The sequence below is a fragment of the Prunus mume genome, linkage group LG7, assembly GCF_029339155.1.
Source record: "Prunus mume cultivar Tortuosa linkage group LG7, ASM2933915v1, whole genome shotgun sequence".
Taxonomy (NCBI): domain Eukaryota; kingdom Viridiplantae; phylum Streptophyta; class Magnoliopsida; order Rosales; family Rosaceae; genus Prunus; species Prunus mume.
Window position 1 is genome coordinate 3,458,890 of NC_142704.1, and position 22,046 is coordinate 3,480,935.

The window sequence follows — 22,046 nt, forward strand, 5'->3', positions numbered from 1 at the left end:
TCGTCATCATCACCCCAGATGGAACCCTGTTAGAGCAAGCTATCACGCTTGGCTTCGGCTTCAAACAACGAGGCAGAGTACGAGGCATTGCTCGCCGGCTTGCGCTTGGCAAAGGAGCTATCAATCAAAAAGCTGGCCATCTACTCGATTCCCAGCTGATCACAAGTCAAGCCTCGTGGAGAATACATGGCGAAGCACCCAAGGATGATCTTGTACCTTGACAAAGTTCAAGAGTTGTTGAAGGCGTTTCCCATCTTCACCATCCAGAAGTTCCCAGAGCAGAGAACGCGCGCGCAGATGCACTAGCAAGCTTAGGATCGGCGCTGATAACCGGGCCAGACGTTCCATCCGGTCGAGCACCTTGACCAGCCTAGCATAGAGGAGGCAGAGAGCCGACCTGATGCAGATCGATGAGGATCCGAGCTGGCAAGACCCAATTATTGACTACCTAGTGAATGAAAACCTGCCCAAGGACAAGTCCGAGGCCAGAAAAATCAAGCTGAAGGCTGCAAGATACTACATGAAAGGCGACATGCTTATCCGCAGATCATACTACGGGCCTCATCTCACTTGCATCAAGTACCCACAAACGCTCGAGGTTCTCTGCAAGATACACGACGGCGAATGTGGAAATCACGTCAGGCGGATCGCTGATCGAAGGCTCAAGATAGGCTATTTCGGCCTACCATGCGCCAAGACTCCACGAGTATGCTCGAAGATGTGATCGATGCCAACGCCAAGCGGTCCTCGCCTACCGAGGAATACCATCGCGAGCAGTCCATGGCCATTCATGCAATGGGCCATTGACTTGGTGGGACCTATGCCGACGGCACCGCCAACAAAGAGATGATGATCGCCACCGATTACTTCACCAAATGGATCGAGGCCGAGGCTTTATCTTCTACCAAGGAGGTGATGTTGAACGGTTCATCCGAGGAACATTATTTGCGATTCGGTTCGCAATCGATAGTCATCGACAATGGTACATTCGTAGGCGGGCAGTCACCGCATTTTTTGCAGTATGGCATCAAACAACACCTGCCAACACCCCGATACCCGCAAGGCAATAGCAGAGGCATCCAACAAGATAGTGCTAGATCGCCAAAGAAAAGACCGGAAGGCGCAGGAAAATGGGTCGACGAGCCGCCAGAGTCCTATGGGCTTATCGCACGACCAAAAGGAGATCGACCGAGAGACACCATTTTCCTCGCCTATGGGACAGCAATCATTCCCCACACATCACGTCCCTTTCATGAGCATTGAGGTGGGCACTTGACCAAATCGCAAGCGATGAAAGTCAACCTTGATCTCGCTCAAGAAGAACGAGAAAAGGCATTGTTCGAGTTGCCGCCTACAGCAGCGATTAACGCCCTACTACAACAAGAAGGCCAAGATCGATAGCAGCTGGAGACCTTGTGCTTAGAAAACTTTCATCACAAAGACTAAGGCAAGGGTCAAAGAAGATGAAGCTAAATCGAAGGCCCTACGTGATCAGCCGATCCAGAGGAAGTTACACCCTTGATACTTTAGAAGGAAGAGAAATTCCGAGACAATGGAATGCCCACCACCTTCGAAGATACTATCCATGAAACTCTTCGCTACCACGCTAGCAGCGACGAGCCTCCTGTACTTCCATTAAAGACGAACTACTTTTGATGTTACCTTTGTTGTCAATTTCCTTTATTCAATAAAGCGATGTATTCACACCAACATCAATACAAGAGCAAGCTTTTCAATGAAGTACTTTTTTGAGCATTATGTCTTACGAACATACACATGGCGGCAGAAGCCTCATCTCCATTGCATAAGCCGCTTAAGCACAAACTCAATGGAGTCTTTTTCGAGCATTTTGTCCCGACATACGCCGCAGCGACAAGCCTAATCTCCATTACACATGTGTGCTTCACGGCACAAACTCAATGGAGTCTTTTCAGCATTGTGTCCTCGACATACGCCGCAGCGACAAGCCTCATCTCCATTGCATAAGCCGCTTCACGAAGCACAAACTCAATGGAGTCTTTTTCGAGCATTGTGTCCTGACATACGCCACAAAGCGCAAGCCTAATCTCCATTGCATGTGTGCTTCACGGCACAAACTCAATAGAGTCTTTTTCGAGCATTTTGTCCCGACATACGCTCGCAGCGCACAAGCCTAATCTCCATTGCAGACAGTCGCTTCACGGCACAAACTCAATGGAGTCTTTTCGAGCATTGTGTCCTCGACATACGCTCAGCGACAAGCCTCATCTCCATTGCATTGCTTCACGGCACAAACTCAATGGAGTCTTTTGAGCCGTTGTGTCCCGACATACGCCGCGAGCGACAAGCCTAATCTCCATTGCGCATGTTTCACGAAGCACAAACTCAATGGAGTCTTTTTCGAGCATTGTGTCCACGACATACGCCACAAAGCGACAAGCCTAATCTCCATTGCATGTGCCGCCACGAAGCACAAACTCAATGGAGTATTTTGAGCATTTTGTCCGACATACGCTCGTAGGCGATAAGCCTAATCTCCATTGCAGGTGCTTCACGAAGCACAAACTCAATGGAGTCTTTTCGAGCATTGTGTCCCCGACATACGCTCGCAGCGATAAGCCTCATCTCCATTGCATGTCGCTTCACGAAGCACAAACTCAATGGAGTCTTTTTCGAGCGTTGTGTCCTCGACATACGCCGCAGCGACAAGCCTAATCTCCATTGCATGTGGCTGCTTCACGAAGCACAAACTCAATGGAGTCTTTTCGAGCGTTGTGTCACGACATACGCCGCATGCGCATAAGCCTAATCTCCATTGCATAGGTCGCTTCACGGCACAAACTCAATGGAGTCTTTTTCGAGCATTGTGTCCCACGACATACGCTCGTAGGCGACAAGCCTCATCTCCATTGACAAGCGCTGCAAGCACAAACTCAATGGAATCTTTTATTTCGAGCATTGTGTCCCGACATACGCTCGTAGGCGACAAGCCTTACCTCCATTGTAGGCAAGCTACTTCACGAGTACAAACTCAATGGAGTTTCTTTCAAGTGTTGTATCTCCAGATATACACTTACAGGATACAATGAAAATTGAAGTTTGAAAGACAACTGAAAATTCCATAACAAAGGGGCCAACATGCACCATCTACTCAACACCTCACCTGCCTGCTCATTCGCATCCTGCCTAGCCTTATCGCATACGCCACCTTGGGAGTTGTCTTCCTCCATTGCGGCAGCTTCATACGCTATCCGCTCTTCAACTGCTGCACTCCACAACATTGCTCACTTTGAGTAGGGCGCAGGTTAAGATAAAGCTACTTACCGTCTTCATGTTCGAGAGGGCAACAAGGAGAAGCATTATTCCGCAATCCAAGTATCTCGACTGTACGCATTAGCAACGATCTCATGCTTGGATGCCTCCGTGGCTTCAACATGAGTGTCAAACTTGACCGTGAGCTATCACCAACTTCGATAGGCGATTCACAATTTAAGGACTCTTTGCTCGAGCACGACTCTTTAGCTCTCTTGGCGAACTTCGCAACATTGAGTCACTCGTGTGCTTGATCGCTCGTGGCTTTGCAGGACGAGTCGTGATTGCTAGAAGAGATGCGTATCCTCTCCCGATTTGATCCCAAGATCGGCACAAGCAACTCAAACCACGCTTCTCCTCCTCCGGGGTAGATCATGGGTTTTAAGCGAGCCGGCGGATACGGCGAGCGGGAATGTCCTGCGGACCTCCTGCATGCCATTGATCTTCTTTTATCGCTCGCGGCCGACGAGGCGCTTGATTGGCGCAGATGAAGAAGCAACTCCCATAGGGACATTCCAGAAACACTTCTTACTAAGACTTGCTCGTGGAAGAATGAGGAAGCTTGGTCGAGGACTTCTCCCGCCAACCTTTGGCGGATCATCTAGGTCCGAGCTGCGGCCCCATCTTTCAACATCTTCGGTCAGCGACCTATCACCTCCTTCTTCGATGTTCACTTAGCAACCAACCAATCACGTAACTCGGCAAGGATGTTTAAAGCTTGATGAACATTGATCGTGTTCGAGTCGAGATTGAGCTTTTGTGGATGTCATTTTCACAAGCATGAGAGGTCACCAAACACACAGAAAGAATTCCATGGCAATCTGTAGCATGCATCATAGGATGCAACTTACCATCACAGAGGGTGAGAGGAATGAGCGGACCGTCGCCAACCTCCCTACCCGCTGCCACGACTTCCAACATGTCCGTGCTCCACACGTGATCGCCTTGACTCATATTGTTCCTAGTTCGTGACACAAAAAGAAGAAGGAATTGAAGTAGTTTGGGTCAACCACAAATAAGCTAAATCGCACACTCGCTCTGCAAAGGCCGCTTGCTCAAATTATAGCCGGACAGCCAAGTCAAAGACAGTTGGCAAGTCAAAAGCCTCCTCCATTCGAGAGCCCAAATCAAGGAGGAAGCCTATAATTTGGTGCAGCCCAACAAACAATTCACATCTCTACATGCCACCACGTACAGATGTGGTGAGGGCATTTGTAGGAACAATTAAATCATACCTAGGTCAAATAATTCCTTCCATTTGGGGATTATTTGACCTAATTAAGAATTACTCAACCTAATTGGGAGTTACTCAATTTAATTGGGAGTTACCCAATTAAATTGAAATTACCTAATTGTTGGGAATTGATTTGATTCTACCCCAATTCCCAATTAAATGAGGAGTTACCTAATTAAATTAGGATTTGATCTGATACCTACCACGATTAGATTTGATTTACCTAATAAATCAAATCAATTCCAAATAGGAGGAATAATTCCCTTCAATCTATGGAATTATTCCTCGAAACCCTAATCTCCGAGACCATTATAAATACTTGCCTACGCACAAAGGTGAAGGTACGTCTAAATTCCTCACCAAACTCACAGAAATTATTTCTCACAAACCCTAGCCACCACTTTCTTTCTCTCTCGACACAAGGCTCGCCACACACACTACTCGACTGCCACCGGTTTTCCTTGAAATACCCTACCTAACTTAGGCATCGGAGGGCCTTTGGCCAACACCCTTGTAGTCCTTTACTCCGATCTGTTTGGCGAGGGAAGAGAAGTGGGAAGCGAGAGGAATCTTAGGCGACGAATATTCTAGGGACGAATTTGCTCCCACACCTACCACCTCATGTAAATCCCACAAGACTCCCATTCACAGAGGGGGAGAAAATAGGTCAATGCTAGAACCTTCTCTCCAACATTCTCTTTTGAACATTTTCCATTTTTCTCATTACATGTGTCACTTTCCTTACACTAAAAACAATGTAATTAATGCATCAAATAAGGTAACATTTGTTTCCAAATTTACCCTTATTTTTTTTATATTGATTTTAATATTTCCTTAAATTTATTATCCAAATTTGTTACAACTTTCTTATTACCTTGTTAAAAAATTAATTAAGAAAAAACATTAGTTTTTTTTTCTTCTCTTTTTTGAAAGACTCCAACAAATAAGACCTAATTAATGGTTTAGGAAAAAAAAAAAAAATCAATAAGACTTCTTTTGTTTGTATTAAAAAAAAAAGGATATATCTTTTGTGGATTTTTTTAAAGTCATTATTGTGTTTTTTTTTATAACAAAAAATTCCTTTAAAAAAAAATAGGCATTTTCTTTTTAAAAAACAGAATTTTTAATTTTTTAATTTTTTACATATGGTAAGAGAGTTGTAAGAAAAATTGGATAAAATGAATGACAACACATTTAATAAGGGTAAACTTGGAAAACGAAGGGTGGTTTGTTTGATGTATTAATGTCATTATTTTAAGTATATGAGAATGACATATACGTCATGAGAAAAAGAAAGAATGTCCAAAAAAAAAAAAAAGATTTAAAAGAAATTACTAGCATTCCCCGAATTTTCACTATTAGAGAAAAGTAACGGTATTTTCACCCTAATATTACTTTTAATAATTACAAATAGGATGGGAGGTTGAAGGGCTGCCGCTCTCTCTCTCTCTCTTTTCCGTTAATTAAAACAGTAACACGATAATACATTTCTACACCATTTTGCTTACCCATGCCATGACAAGTTTTTGGGTGCAAAGATTTTTTTTTTCTTGACAAAAATGAAAAAGTTCCTAGTTTTTGCTAATCTTTCCTTTTTATGGGTGAAAATAAAGAGAGAGAATTTAAATGTACGAGGAGAGCATAACCCAGACAAAAACAGAGAAAAGGGGTCTCCTCCTAGCGGGTCGTTTAACAGCTTGAGCCTCAAAAGTATCAAAACCCAAGCTTGGATCTCTAAAAGGAGGAAGACGTAGACAGGTTAACGCTAAAACACACCAACCGCTCAGCCCTCCCCTCCTCCTTCGGATATATATAAAATAACCTCCCTTTTGAAAACAAAACAATCACACAAGCAGGCTCTGTCATCACCGCCTTTTATTTCTTTTAGGTGCATTTTTTATATAAAAAGTTTCTTAATTTCAATAATTTGTTTTAACAAATCAATTTGTATTTGGTAATTCAACTGTTTTGAATCTCTGGCATTCCTTTCTGTGCTGTTTACCTGTCAGAAATGTGGGAGATGGTGGATTCATTTTAGCTTATTTTAATTGTGTGGTGTCTCTCTGCTGATGCTTCTTCTTTGTTTTTGGTTTGGCATTTTCTGGTGTGTCTGTTCTTGTTGCAGATATGTTTGAATCTTATGATGGGTTGGGCCTGATTTTCTTTCGGTTGATAGTTTTTCATTGTTTCTGATTAGTTTTGATCTCAAAATGGTGAAAGTTAATGGATCTATCTGGAGTTTATGCCGTATTGTTTGGGGTTGGCTTCGTGTCAGATCTGAATTGGTTCAGATGAAAATATGGGCTTGGAAACTGTTTTTCACTTCATAATACATCTTGTTGGGGGTGGCTTGGTAAAGCAATTCTTGGATATCCTTGCTTAGTGAAAATTAAGGGAAATTTATAACCAAGTAAAATAAAAAAATATAAAAAAAAAAGGCAAACCATGGATTTGGTTCATATTCTTTGGTCCTCTGTATTTCTCAGAAGTGTATGCATGCCTTCCATTTTTTATTTATTAAGTACATGATATATTTAATGAGTACTGACCACTTTCTGGACTTGTGCAATGTAGAACAGCTTCTGAGGATATCAAGAGGAAATAGAAAGAGTAACACGTGGTGTAAATGGCCTCCGAGAGGGAAAGTTTCGACCTTTCAGGGCCATTACACCTAACTTCCATTGATTGGTGAGACCTCAAACTCTGCCTCTCCACCCCCACACAGTTTCTTTCAAAAGATGAATGAATAGTATTTTTAGGTTTGGAATCAAGTGTGTTTCTCTTTACCAAAATGGTATGGTGGAAGTTCTTGTGATTGACAGTAATGCTAATCGGCTGATTTTGTATCTTGAACTAATAAAAAAGCCATATTAAGATGGATTGTATTGTGCTGTTTTGTTGTTATGTGGAGTTATATGCTTGTTAGATTATGTGTGCATCGATAATACTCACAATTGCAATTATCACTCAAGGGGTTCTGTTCTTCTAATTTGACCCAAGGTTTTTATCGACACAATTTGAAGGAATTTAGTGCTTGAATCAAGTGGCTCTTGGTAAGTATCATCGATCTCATAGATTTATCAATTGTTATGCAGGCAGGCACTTTACATGCATTTTTCTTTGCCATTCTATCTGTCTGAAAAAGTCTTAAGGAAAATGGAAGAAGGAAAGGTGGAACATAAAGCCCTCACTTTTAAAATTCAGGACCTGCCTTAACAAAAAAATCTGCTTGATCATGTTCCCCTAGGGAATTAAAGACCTTTTTTTTTTGGGTCGGATAGGACCCTAACCTTTGACTTTTTTAAACAATTCTCATTTCATTTCCCTTGTTTTCTTTGCAAAAGAAGACAGAACTACTATCTGTATATATAAGACACTAACAACTTTTCTTTGGCATGTAGAGGGTCAATCGGATACTATTGTGCAAGACATTGAAAATATGGTTCTCTCCTACATTGAGAAGGTAATATCCACTGCAATCTTGTATTCTTTTTCAACGTTAACTACGCTGAATCATTTTGTGTCTTCAACATTTTATGCAGCCCAACTGTATAATTCTATCAATTTCACCTGCTAATCAAGATCTTGCTACATCTGATGCAATTAGAATCTCTCGTGAAGTGGATCCAACAGGTGACTCTCATACTGTTTTCTACACATTGCAAATATCTTTGCATAATTCTTGACTGTTGTATCTAGCATAGGAAACTGTAGATGGTAAAGGATTCAGTATATTGACATTCTTTTTACAGGGGAGAGGACACTTGGAGTCTTAACGAAGATTGATCTTATGGACAAGGGTACTGATGCTTTTGAAGTAAGTTTGCCTAGTATCTTGTTTTAAAACATGTGACACTGGATGATTTGGTAATCAACTATTAAGCTAGAAAGTCTAAAGAAATATAGCTTCCTGTTTTATTGCCCAAAAGATCTTTATGACTTTTCTATAGTTAAGAAACAGTGGAAGACCTATTTTGTGCATTTTGTATGTCGGACTCTAAAGTTAGTTATACCTGAATATTTCAAAAATTGCTTAGTATAGAGGCATCCAGGCTGATTCATGACTAGATGCATTTATAGGCAAAGAGTTATTTAGGGGTAGATACATAGTTCATACACACATATAGAAATGATCAAGTTCTGGCGTCCATTCCAGATCTGCCTTGTATATATACTCTCTTTGCAAGTCGCAATGATTAGCAAATCCCACTTTTTGGCTGTCACTTATTTATCTAGGAGTGTGGTAATGCATATATTTTGGATACCCTTATTTTACACATTGAAACAGCATAGCTTTTACAATTATCAACCCTGAGCTTCTTTTCCTTTTCGGGTTACTTAGATGTTGGAAGGAAAGTCATATCGGCTAAATTTCCTTGGGTTGGGGTTGTGAATCGCTCACAAGCAGACATTAACAAGAATGTTGACATGATTGCTGCCCGGCGTAGAAAACACGAGTATTTTTCTACTACCCCAGAATACAAGCACCTTGCTCCAAGAATGGGTTCTGAGCATCTAGCAAAAATGCTTTCTAAGGTAGGCAACTGGATAGCCTTCATTTAATTTGGTTTCAATATCTATAAGAGGAAATCAAGTTAGTAGATCTTTTTTTATTTAATCTGTTGGGTAAATATTGGTCGTTTTCACTAAATTATTATAATGGTTACTGCCCCAGCATTTGGAAACAGTAATTAAGTCGAAAATCCCAGGGATCCAGTCCCTCATTAGCAAGACCGTTGCTGAACTTGAAGCTGAACTGAGTCGCCTTGGAAAGCCCATTTCTGCTGATGCTGGAGTAAGTTTGCTTTGTTTCTTGTAGTATAATTTTAAAGTTTCTTGCTTTTAAAGTCAAATTAAGCGACTATGAAATTCACCTCAGTTTTTAACTTTTACAAGAGTTGTTACTGAGTGATTGCTTTGGACATGCAGGGAAAACTGTATACAATCATGGAGATATGTTGTCTATTCGATGGAACATATAAAGAACATCTTCTCGGTATTCATTTTCTCGGTTACAATTGTGCAGGGAAAACTGTATACAATCGTGCAGCTTGGCTCAGTATTCATTTTCTCGGTTAATCCATTTGATAAAATGGTCTGAAATTAATATGTTCTTTGTTGTCCACAGGCGCCCGGGCGGTGATAAGATTTGCAACATTTTTGATATCCAGCTTCCTGCTGCTCTAAAAAGATTGCAATTTGACAAGCAACTTTCAATGGAAAATATAAGGAAGCTCATTACTGAAGCTGATGGATATCAACCTCATCTAATAGCTCCTGAACAAGGTTACCGTCGTCTCATTGAATCCTCTGTAATTACTATTAGAGGTCCTGTTGAGGCAGCTGTTGATGTGGTATGAAAAGAGATTACTTTTCCTTCTGTGTGAATTGCACGTATTTACTTTATTATGCTGCTTGAATGATGATGAGTTGTTATTTTCAATTTTTCATGATTCCAGGTTCATGCCATTTTGAAGGATCTGGTTCACAAGTCTGTCAATGAGACTCCAGTATGTTCACAACCATGTTTAATTTTTTGTTTCCATTGATTTTTTTTTTCCCTTTTGTTTTTCTTTTGGTGTTAGTTTTGGTAGTTCTAGTAATACAGTAGTAAATATTTTTTTTTCGTGTATTCTTTTCCTCCTTTTGGTTATTCTTATTTCTCTTGGGTTCATAGATTCTTAAGATCTTGGATAAATGGTACTCTTTTTTGTTTGGCCAAATGTTCATACTTTTGCAAGTGGTTGGGTAAATTTTGCTCCTTGTCTTACAGGAGCTAAAGCAGTATCCTGCTCTTAGAGTAGAGGTTACAAATGCAGCTAGTGATTCGTTTGAGAGGATGAGAGAAGAAAGTAAGAAGGCAACACTAAAGCTAGTTGATATGGAGTGTAGTTATCTGACACTTGATTTCTTCCATAAACTTCCTCAAGATGTTGAGAAGGGTGGCAACCCATCACATTCGATTTTCGATGGATACAATGATTCATAAGACGTTGAGAAGGGTGGCGACCCATCACATTCGATTTTCGATAGATACAATGATTCATAAGACGTTGAGAAGGGTGGCAACCCATCACATTCGATTTTCGATATATACAATGATTCATATCTCAGGCGAATTGGTGAGTCTCATGAACTAAAAATTAGCCTTGCATGTATTTTATGTTGGTTAAACTTTGTTTTATCTTCTATTAAACCAGTAACATGGTTAATTGCTAATCATGACAAAGCACCTTATCCAATCACTACGTTTTTTGCTCTTTAAAAAAACAGGGACAACAGTTCTGGCTTACGTCAATATGGTATGTGCAAGTTTGTGTAACTCCATCCCCAAGTCTATTGTCTATTGCCAAGTCCGAGAGGCAAAACGAAGCTTTCTTGACCATTTCTACACTGACTTGGGAAAATTGGAGGTTAGTACAAAAATCTTCTACCTATAATTTCTGGGGGTGAAAATTGATCAATCTTTTGGAGGGCAAATATTGACTTTGGATTACTCTAAATATTTTGAACAGACAAAGCAGTTGTCCTTATTACTGAATGAGGATCCGGCAATAATGGAGAGGCGTTCTGCCCTCGGGAAGAGGCTGGAGTTATACAGAAGTGCTCGAGCAGAAATTGATTCAGTTGCTTGGGCTAAGTAGGCATGCATCACATGCACCATTTCTTTTCGGATGTGGATTTTGTCGAGAAGGCCACACAATTCATTCATTTAAGATTTTGTTGTAATGGGGGAAAGGAGGGGGGTTTGGGAGCCCCCTTGTTTCATTTTATGTACTAACAAATTGACAAGGGGTGATGCCATCTTTTACTTGATGTCGTTATGCTTGTTTTTTCAACCGTGACATTTATATAGTATATATGATTTGCTAAATGGATGTCTCATATTTTTTAATGTGCTTTGCACTTTAAATTTTTTTTAACCAATTTTAATGTTTTCTAAATTATCCAACTTCTTTATTTTAATTTCTAATTGGTTTCTACTTTTTACTCTTCTAAATCTGATCTCTTTTCCCCCCTACAGGCTGTATCCTAATCCCCTCTCTTTTCATCTCCAATTTCTTGTTGCGGTCGTTTCATTTCCAATTTTCACTACTAAAGAAAAGGGACATTATTTTCACCCCAATATTACTTTTAATAATTACAGATGGGATGGGAGGTCGAAGGGCTGTCGCTGTCTCTCTCTTTTCCGTTGATTAAAACAGTAACATTACACGGTAATTTCTACATCATTTTGCTCACCCATGCCATGACAAGTTTTTGGGTGCAAAGATTCTTTTTTTCTTGACAAAAATGAAAAAGTTTCCAGTTTTTGCTAGTCTTTCCTTTTTATGGGTGAAAATAAAGAGAGAGAATTTAAACGTACGAGGAGAGCATAACCCAGACAAAACAGAGAAAAGGGGTCTCCTCCTAGCGGGTCGTTTTAACAGCTTGAGCCTCACAAGTATCAAAACCCAAGCTTGGATCTCTAAAAGGAGGAAGACGTAGACAGGTTAACGCTAAAACACACCAACCGCTCAGCCCTCCCCTCCCTCTTCGGATCTATATAAAATAACCTCCCTTTTGAAACAAACAATCACACAAGCAGGCTCTGTCATCACCACCATTTATTTCTTCAAGGTACATTTTTTATATAAAAAGTTTCTTAATTTCAATAATTTGTTTTCACAAATCGATTTGTATTTGGTAATTCAACTGTTTTGAATCTCTGGCATTCCTTTCTGTGCTGTTACCTGTCAGAAATGTGGAAGATGTTGGGTTCATTTTAGCTTATTTTAATTGTGTGGTTGTCTCCCTGCTGATGCTTCTTCTTTGTTTTTGGTTTGGCATTTTCTGGTGTGTCTGTTCTTGTTGCAGATATGTTTGAATCTTATGATGGGTTGGGCCGGATTTTATTTCGGTTGATAGTTTTTCATTGTTTCTGATTAGTTTTGATCTCAAAATGGTGAAAGTTAATGGATCTATCTGGAGTTTATGTCGTATTGTTTGGGGTTGGCTTCTTGTCAGATCTGAATTGATTCAGATGAAAATATGGGCTTGGAAACTGTTTTTCACTTCACAATACATCTTGTTGGGGATGGCTTGGTAAAGCAATTCTTGGATATCCTTGCTTAGTGAAAAAAAAATTAAGGGAAATTTATAACCAAGTAAAAAAAGAAATGAAAAATAAGGCAAACCATGAATTTGGTTCATGTTCTTTGGTCCTCTGTATTTCTCATAAGTGTATGTATGCCTTCCATTTTTTTATATTAAGTACATGATATATTTAATGAGTACTGACCACTTTCTGTACTTGTGCAAAGCAGAACAGCTTCTGAGGATATCAAGAGGAAATAGAAAGAGTAACACGTGGTGTAAATGGCCTCCGAGAGGGAATGTTTCGACCTTTCAGGGCCATTACACCTAACTTCCATTGATTGGTGAGACCTCAAACTCTGCCTCTCCACCCCCACGCAGTTTCTTTCAAAAGATGAATGAATAGTATTTTTAGGTTTGGAATCAAGTGTGTTTTTCTTTATCAAAATGGTATGGAGGAAGTTCTTGTGATTGACAGTAATGCTAATCGGCTGATTTTGTATCTTGAACTAATAAAAAAGCCATATTAAGATGCATGGTATTGTGCTGTTTTGTTGTTATGTGGAGTTATATGCTTGTTAGATTATGTGTGCATCGATAATACTCACAATTGCAATTATCACTCAAGGGTTTCTGTTCTTCTAATTTGACCCAGGGTTTTTATCGACACAATTTGAAGGAATTTAGTGCTTGAATCATTCTTCTTAGGCAAAACATTGTCGATATGAATCAATTACTTTTCTTTGAATTTGCAAGATGATATGGAATTTAAAATGTGTGCCACTGTACGCAGGCAGAATACTCAACATCAAAGGTCTGTTGCTGCATGTTTGGTTCAGGGTGTCTATGTTGTTGAGCGGGACCGCCAAGAGGAACGTGAAGGGCCCCAAGCCCTTGCTCCTCCTTGGTGGGAGTTCTTCCATTTTAAGTTGCTCCGCAAGCTTGTGGATGATGTTGGTTTCTCAATCTTTGGTGCCATTTATGAATTCAAACCTCCTCCTTCTCTTTGTAACTCCCCATTTGAGGGAATACCTCGTTTTGTAATTGCCTTCCGAGGCACCTTGACGAAGAATGACTCAGTCTCACGAGATCTTGAGTTGGATGTTGAGGTGGTCCGAAATGGACTTCACCGGACATCTCGCTTTGAGATTGCTATGCAAGCTGTCCGGAATATGGTTGCTGCAGTAGGTGATTCAAATGTTTGGTTAGCTGGCCATTCCTTAGGGTCAGCCATGGCAATGCTTGCTGGAAAAACTATGGCTAGCAATGGCATTTTCCTCAAATCTTTTCTCTTCAATCCACCGTTTGTGTCTGCCCCGATAGAGAGGATTAAGGACAAGAGAGTGAAACACGGGCTTCGGATTGCAGGCAGTGTGATTACAGCCGGCCTCACTCTTGCTATGAAGGCTAAACAACAACCACAACAGAGAAGTCATTCAGAAGAAAACCCTTTCACTACTCTGTCTGCATGGTTCCCTAGTCTATTTGTCAATCCAGCTGATGACATCTGCTCCGAATATATCGGGTATTTTGAACATAGGAAGAAGATGGAGGACATTGGAGCAGGAGCCATTGAGAGGTTAGCAACCCAGAATTCTCTTGGGGGTCTACTAATGCATGCAATGGGAAAGCAGCCAGCGCCGGAGCCTCCATTGCACCTCATTCCTTCTGCAAACCTGACAGTTAATTTGACCCGGTCACGGGATCTCAAAGAAGCCCATGGAATTCACCAATGGTGGAGAGACGATCTGCAACTCCAGTCTGAGGTTCACAAATACAGATAGTTTTCGGTGTAATTGTTCTGATCATTTTCCATGTACTCGTGGTTTTAAGTAGTCAAACAGCCTCCAATCTTGTTTTCATCAGCCATGATTGTGTGAATGCAATGGCATAAGAGGAGGAGCAAGTAGGGAGCTGCTTGGTTGTGTGAATGCAATGGCATAAGAGTTGTAAATTATGAGTTGCAGAAAGGAAATTTCATTTGAAGCTACTGATTTCTTTCATGGGTGGCTTAATGCTTGAAGTGAGGGCCATCACTTCTCATTCGAATGACGGATCGATAGGTAAAAATTAAAATTAATAGAAAAGGTATTGTGGTGGCAAAAAAATAATTACGTACTGCTTTTCATTTTTTACTGGGAATGGTCCCAAATTGCTCCCGCAAGCCGCAACAAAGTGTGAACAAACATGGAGAAAGTCAAAAAAACACATACTCGAATCCCAATGACCATCTTGACCCAAAAAAAAAAGAATCCCGATGAATGACCATGGCTGCCACTCTGCCATTTCCTGTTGTTTTTCTCTTTGGCAAAAGCACACTTTTTTACCATTGCCAATATCCCATTCACCATGTTTACTGAATTACCGCCAATTACTGGTTGGGTTACTTTGATGTTTCCACACTTTCAAACTAGAAAAGGTGAATTAAACAGTAGTGGTTCTTCACAATCAAACTCTTTCACTCATCCCTATGATTATATTAAGCTAGGGCTCCACAGGCACAGTTAAGATCCTTTACTTGATGATTGGGACCTGGGAGTTGGGGCCCATAACCCCAAATTTCAGCCTTAAATGCCCCAAATAATTGGCCAACTCTGTTCTATTTAGTCCGACTGCAAGACTAGGAATTTAGGATCTACCTTTACTTAAACTCTAATTAATCTCTCTCTCTCAACATTAAGCAAACCCAAGAAAGAAAAAAAAGAAAGCAAAAGCAAAAAGCTCCTCCCTTCCACTGCTCCCACCTTCCCTCCCTTTTCTTCAAGGCTCCTACAGCCTCTCCACAGTGTACACCACTGCCAACCCCAATTATCTCTACCTACTCCAACTCATCAAATCAACCTTCAGCTTTCTGCTTGCTAGCTAATCAAGCTTGCAGCTTTATGAATTTATGACCAGCTAACACCACATAAAGAAACCCAAAACTCCTACAAAAACAAAAACGGATGCATAATGACAGCTGAAGAGATATTAATTGTTAAAAATCAATTCTTTTTTACACTTCCATTGATCAAATGGGTTAATAAATTGGGCACCCAAGTTACCAATTTTGGCAAAAACTAAAAAAGCTACACCCTTTTTCACTCATCAGAAGAAAGAAAACCCAAAACTAACAGCTAACAATTAAAACCCAACACAGATCCATCATTCACAGAAATCACAACTCTACACCCAGATTTAGCTTCCACATGGTGAGTGAAGAAGTGCATGACCCGAATCCGACCTGCCATCTGCAACCTCGACTCAATCTCCATCGTGGGTCCGCCGGTGCCACTCAACCCACTGTACCCGTCCCCGAACGTGGGCCCCAACGGGTTCTGGACCAACCCGACAGCCCGATTCGGATCGTTAACCGGGAACGACTGAACTGCAAAAGTGGCGGCCATGAACTGGGTCTGACCCGCTTCGATCTTGCCGGCGGGTATGAACATGAACCCGACTTGGTTTCCGGAGTAAAGAAGCTGAAGGCTACTGTCGAAGTGGCTGAAAGCTGCCCTGTTCGGGTTCCGAACGCCGACGTATTGGGCAAAGGTGAAGTTGACGGTGGAGTTTTGGATGGAGAAGGAAGGGAGCTGGACGGCGCTGACGGAGATTTTGGGGTCTTTGGGCTTGAAGACGGTAAAGTAGACTATGAGGATGACGATGACGACGAAAATTAGGAAGATTGTGGCGACGATGCAGGAGGCGAGGTTTGTGCGACCAGAAGGTGGAGGTTTGGGCCTCTGAGTCCGAGGCTTGTTCATGGCTAATTAATTTTGAGTTTAACAGAGGAAGATTGAAATTAAGAGAAGCGGTGAAGCAGTGTGGATCTGTGTGACTGAGATTGAGACAGAGGAGAGAGACAGAATGAGTGTTATAGAGAGAGAGAGGATATAGGGGTTGTGTTTGTATGTGTGTGGGTTTTGAGTGTATATATTGAATGGTAAGCGGTTGAGGGGTCCTGGTGAGTTTGAGACAAAAGCGTGAAAATGTGGGAAAAAAACTCTCATTTCTCTGATTTTCGGTTTGAATTTGGAGGGTAATTTTTCTCTGACTTAATTAAATTATTGGACAAATTTTAAATCACAAGCGAGAATTAAGATACTCAGTGGTTCACAATTTATAAATTTGGTAAAATCTATATTATTAACTATTCTAATTACTTAAGTTACGAGTCTCTTCTTATAATGATATAATATACTACAAAATCAATGGATGATTATGAATTTATGAATTTAACCCCGCATAAACTTGATAAATGTCATCAACCTAATCCTTTGTTTCCTTGCACACCATTAAATTTATGATTCAAAATGAGGATTAAAAGTCAATTGAACTAGTGAGGAAAAAGCAAGCACTAGACACAGGTTTTTCTGTTTGGTTGAGTTTGAAAATGTTCTCTACTCTTGGATGATGGAGAGTGGGGCTTTTGCTGTCTGTATGTCTATCTTGCTGGGGCATGGACTTTGGTCCACGGGTGGATGCAAGTATGCAATCCAAGCCGTTGAAGGTTTCAAGAATTAAATGGGGGGTGGGCCCAAGAAAGACAATTAGGAAAGTGGGTCTGACAAGTTTGCACAAGCATGTCGATAGGGTAAATTTGCATTTTTTTTAAATAGCAAAAATGGGTTATTTTAATCCATGTAATTTCAATTTAAAAAAAAAAAAAAATCTTATATCTTCGTCAAAATGGAAATGAGACTTCTTAATCATGCAGAAGAATAACAATGTAATTTGATGAATAATGCTTGTTTTAACGTTGAGTGGGAATAACAAGTGCATGTGTTTTAATTATGGTAAGAGCGGCTAAAAGTTTAGGACAAAATGGTGATTAGAATCTTAATTTAGATAAGTTTATAATGTTCTTAAATGGGGGCCACTCAAACTTGAGAAGGATTATTATTATACAAAAAGGTGTTTAAGATTAATGTTCCCTTTGCCAATGGTAATCTTTCTGTCAGCAAATTTTGCTAAAACTTCTGTTGGGATCTTTCAGCAAAGATTGAGTTTGCTGAGGAGGAGTTTAGTTCAAAGTTTGTCATATTGAGCATGTTGAAATCAGAACAATTCTGATGCTGCAGCTGCTGTTTTGACATAATATTCCTGAAACTGATTGCATAATTTGAAGGTGTAACTTTGCATCTGTTATTAGAACTGGTTGTGCTAGAGATTGTTCATGGTAAAAGAAAAAAGATGAAGCATGGAAATCACTTTATTGAAAAAGTGCTTTTCCCTCACTTTTTTTGGGCTCATTTAGATAGTGCCAACAGAGCAGGTTTCAATTTTCAAACAGAGGAAAACTCACATGGGCTTTTGGCAGAGAACCAGCAAACCATAATTTCTCCAGTTTATTATTGAATGAAAGAGAGATTCTCAAACCAGCAATGCTGAGTTTTCAGTTTGAGCCTGTGGGGGATGATAATCAATCATGGAGAAGAAGATGCCGCTGCAAGCTAGTGGTCTCTAGGTTCAGAAGTAGCTGGTGCTTGTTGACATTTTGTGATTCCCTATTGTTGGGTGTTTAAAATTAAACACCTACATTAAATAATCTAAGAGCAGATTAGCAATTATCGGCATCTTTCCCGTTGTGCATAAGTTAATTGTTGTAAAAGCAGACTCTAATCACACCAGGTGAATGCAGAAATAAACTCAATGCAGGATATATCTCCATATATATAGGTGCTTCCAATCTTGGTTATTTTATATTTAAAACACAAGAGTTAAAACTTTTAAAGACAAACATTAGCTACCACAGTAGGGTTATATCATGATTCCCAACCTCTAAAACTTAGGTCACCAGGGTTGATGCCTTGTAGTAGTTGTGAAAGGCTTCAACTCCCAGATTGGTGATATATCTACATATATATTTTAAAATCCTAATAAAATGATGTAATACAATACATAAATAGGAATAGATCTTATTCATGACCATTTTAAATAACAGTTGACAGAAGTCTTGGTATATTCTCCATCAATTGACAGAAATGAAGGGAAACTTCAGGCTTATATGAAACTTCATAAGCCATCCACATTTCATACAACCTGCAGTCCATCCAAAAATGGACTGGTCATTCAATCAATACATACATATATGTACCTATAAAATAGATGCAAATTTATTTTGCAAGCTTGTCGAGCTGCAAATCCATGAACTCGGAGATGGCTTCAAGAAATGCAGCTTCACTCATTCCAGGGAGCAAGGAATCCTGAGCTTCACGCACAATCTCCTCAATCACTGATTCTTTGTTTATATTTTCTCTACACATGAGGTTCCCAATAGCAAAGGGGGTGAGACCTCTCTCTACCCCTTTCTTCAGAAGCATAGTGGAGATACGGAGCGTGCGGGCGCTCTCAATAGGAATATCCCACCCATAAAACTTCAGAAGTGCAATATCTTGTTCAGCATCTAAAGAATTTATGTACTCAATGGTGTCAAGAGAATAAGGCTGGCAAGCTTGTGGCCAATAAAGCCAATCAAATGTGCAATCTTCAAACTGCAGACAGAGGAAAGAAAGGTTATTATCAGTTAAAAGAATAAAAAAACCCAAATCAAACCTATATGATCGAAAATATGGTGAGAAAAATACAGGTGTACGGAAATCATTCTGGCAGGTAAAGAAAGAGCACCAACCAACAAAATTTATAAACACACTGCTCCAACTATTTAGATGTAAGATAAGATAAAAGAATTAAAGACCACCCTAGTTTAAGTTGGAAATTTATTAACCCATTAAAGAGTCATTTTCAACCTAGATCCAACATGAACCCCTATTGCACCCACATGGAGATTAAATGAACATCTGTGACTGGATGTTAGAATCTACAACCACAGCTTCATAATTCACAGAAAATTATGAAAAGAAGGCAATGGAAAGAACGATGGTGCAAACATTTAAGATATTACTAAGACAGCAAAGCATGAAAGCCAAAGCGCATTTACTTACATTCTCAGGAAGGCAGTATCCATGATCAATTGGAATGAGCACAGTCTGACCATCTTCCCCTTTTCTAAACAAAATATTCCCGGCATGCCTGTCGGCATTTGCCATTCTTAGATCAAACACACTAATCTTGTGCACCTCCTCCACGGGGAAACGACTAGGACCCATGTCCTCACAACTTCCATCATTCTTCATGAACATCTGCAATGACCCAATCTTAACATTCTTTAATGAGCCTTCATACCCTTTCGAATAATTAAAGCCTTTGTGCAAGCACCTAACCAAAACTGTAGGAGGCACACCAGCAAAGCCAATAGCCTCTCTTGATAAGTTGCGAGGCCCACCCTTGGGATGATCCAATATGTATGCTGCAACTTCCCTCAGGGCTCCTTCTCCCACCCTTGTTCCCCTTTTCAAACCTTCACCATCCGGAGATACGGCCAAGCCATGGGGATTGTTCACTGCATTAGGCTCCTCATCAATAGGCTTGAAAACAGAAATAAACTCTTGGGAAGGATCTTGCATGAAATAAGTTCCTCCAGTCCCCTCAGATGATCTTATAGGTTGATTGCCCTTCTGCAAACCATTAAATGTAGAGTTAAACATGTCCCATACATAAGAGGGAACTTTAACCTTGGGATTGACAATAATTGGTTCCAACAAGAAATCTGGATTTTGAAAAGCCGACTCCCAGGTTACAACTGGAACCCCCTCGGGTCGGTGGTTGGCTACTCCATTGACTCCTTCTCTTCTTTCATCAGAAACTGGTGCCACAACTGAAAGCTCCAAATCTTTGTCAAAATGTTTAGCTCTAACCTTTGCAGATTTCTGAACCACCAGGTGAATAACATCATCATTGTTCTTACAAATATCATCAATAAGCCTCTGGTCATCAAGCTTTTCACCGTTGCAGAAAAGTTCTTGGTCCTCTGGATCATAACCTTTCCCCTTTTTCAAAATCCGTTGCTTCAGGTACCCGACCTTTCGATGTCGATCAACGTGGAAATCAAATTCCTTTCCACAAATGGTCTTAACAGTGATATGCAAAAGATCAGAAAGTCTAAGAACCAAATGCAAAACATTCTCACCAGTGATACCATAGTCCTTAATGAGAGTATCGTTCCGGGCCAATTCCCTGCCTTCGAAAACAAGCTTTTGCTTCTTTACCACGAATCCATTGCATGTTTGGATCCTAAGCTTCACTGAAGCAATCGAATCCGACTCTAAAACACGCAGAGGAATCACGGAGCCGGAAACCCGGAGATATAACATGATTGATTCGCTAGAAAAATGCCCCAGGTGGCTTTCAAAAAACCCAGCAGCAGAATTTACCGACTCTTTCCGAATCGGACTCAGAGCAACATCAGCAACAGACATTTTTCAAAGACTTCAACTTTTTTTTTTTCAAACCCCACAAAATGAAAAAACCAGGACCTCTTTGTTTCTGTTGCCTACTGATATCCAAATTGGCCCTACACAATCAAGGCCCCTAGATCACATTGATCAAATACCCAGATGCTAAAAAATAAAAAGAAAAACAAGACCCAATAACCAAAATCTGTACAGCAGATTGACAGAGCTAAACAAAAGGGAAAAAATCGAAAATCCCCAGAAAGAAATGAAATTTAAATAGAATTCCAAATCCCCGGGATTCAAGAGAAACCCTTTGCACGAAGCCAGATGCCTAAATCAAAGAAAAATGTAAAAAGAAAATCCGACTTCTTCTTGAAGCTCCCACAAAGATTTCAAAAAAAAAAAAAACAGTCTAATTTTGTAAATTGAAAAGTTGGGGTCTTGAGGGTAATGGAAAAACTCTCATAGAAAGAATTAGGGCAGAGAATTGCAATTTGGAGGAGAGAGTGGATTCTTACCTTACGGGAAAGAATCAAATGAAATGGGCAAAGGAAATGGGCTTAAATTGCATGACCAACAAGCGTGGCGATTAATTGCCGAGTAATTGAGCCGAGTTTTTTCATTTTCCGATAATGGGATGTAAAAATTCGGGGTCTTCTAAAGCTCCCGCGATATTCTCCCCCGAGTTTTTCTGGTCCGAAAATTATGTCGTCGATAAGAGAGAGAGAGTGAAAGACTGAAGAAAAGCGAAGAGAGAGAGGAGGGGACGGTATTATAGCCGTTGGCTTTATATAAATGGTTTGACCCAACGGCTATAACGGGAGGTGTTTCGTTTTTAAAATACAGGTGTAAGTTGTAATATCTAAATATTGTTACAGTTTTCTTTTCTTCCTTTTTCTTTTCTGGATTAATAAAATCACTTATGAAAAATTAAAAATAATAAAAATTAAGCCAAAAGGGCTTTAGTTAGATAAGTACATGAACCATGTTAACGTTAAATACTTCCAAAAACACTTGCATCTATATATACTAGCTTCTTCGCACGTTTTTCGTGCCTGCAAAGAGGCTTTTTAAAATCTTAGAAAATGGTGAAACATTCAAAATCTGAAATGAATTGATTAATGCAAGCATTAAGAATTGAAATTATTAATTAAATGAAAATAATATGGTAA

At 40.1% G+C, this 22,046-nt stretch overlaps 3 protein-coding genes and 1 pseudogene across 4 annotated transcripts; 2 read left to right on the forward strand and 2 right to left on the reverse strand.

Annotated features, from left to right (window-relative positions):
* The first annotated feature begins 400 nt into the window (after positions 1-400).
* LOC148915245 (dynamin-related protein 5A-like) lies at positions 401-11,399 on the forward strand (annotated as a pseudogene). The gene is made up of 12 exons (XR_016121938.1): positions 401-706; positions 7,815-7,988; positions 8,068-8,158; positions 8,278-8,342; positions 8,868-9,061; positions 9,201-9,320; positions 9,455-9,523; positions 9,652-9,879; positions 9,985-10,035; positions 10,299-10,647; positions 10,799-10,938; positions 11,041-11,399. The product of XR_016121938.1 is annotated as a dynamin-related protein 5A-like (transcript).
* Positions 11,400-11,854: 455 nt separating this feature from the next.
* Positions 11,855-14,591, forward strand: LOC103337747 (GDSL esterase/lipase At4g10955-like). Its single transcript, XM_008240916.2, has 3 exons — positions 11,855-12,145; positions 12,832-12,945; positions 13,395-14,591. The coding sequence occupies exons 2-3, from the start codon at positions 12,884-12,886 to the stop codon at positions 14,383-14,385; spliced, it is 1,053 nt and encodes a 350-aa protein (XP_008239138.2). The 5' UTR covers positions 11,855-12,145; positions 12,832-12,883; the 3' UTR covers positions 14,386-14,591.
* Positions 14,592-15,554: 963 nt separating this feature from the next.
* On the reverse strand, positions 15,555-16,496 carry LOC148915246 (uncharacterized). The gene has a single exon (XM_089041070.1). It carries the CDS (start codon positions 16,342-16,344, stop codon positions 15,718-15,720), a length of 627 nt encoding a protein of 208 aa, XP_088897196.1. The 5' UTR covers positions 16,345-16,496; the 3' UTR covers positions 15,555-15,717.
* Positions 16,497-18,478: 1,982 nt separating this feature from the next.
* Positions 18,479-21,684, reverse strand: LOC148915247 (phosphatidylinositol 4-kinase gamma 2-like). The gene is made up of 2 exons (XM_089041067.1): positions 19,525-21,684; positions 18,479-19,074 (listed from the first exon to the last, which is right to left on the reverse strand). Exons 1-2 carry the CDS (start codon positions 20,896-20,898, stop codon positions 18,697-18,699), a joined length of 1,752 nt encoding a protein of 583 aa, XP_088897193.1. The 5' UTR covers positions 20,899-21,684; the 3' UTR covers positions 18,479-18,696.
* Between the last annotated feature and the right edge of the window lie 362 nt (positions 21,685-22,046).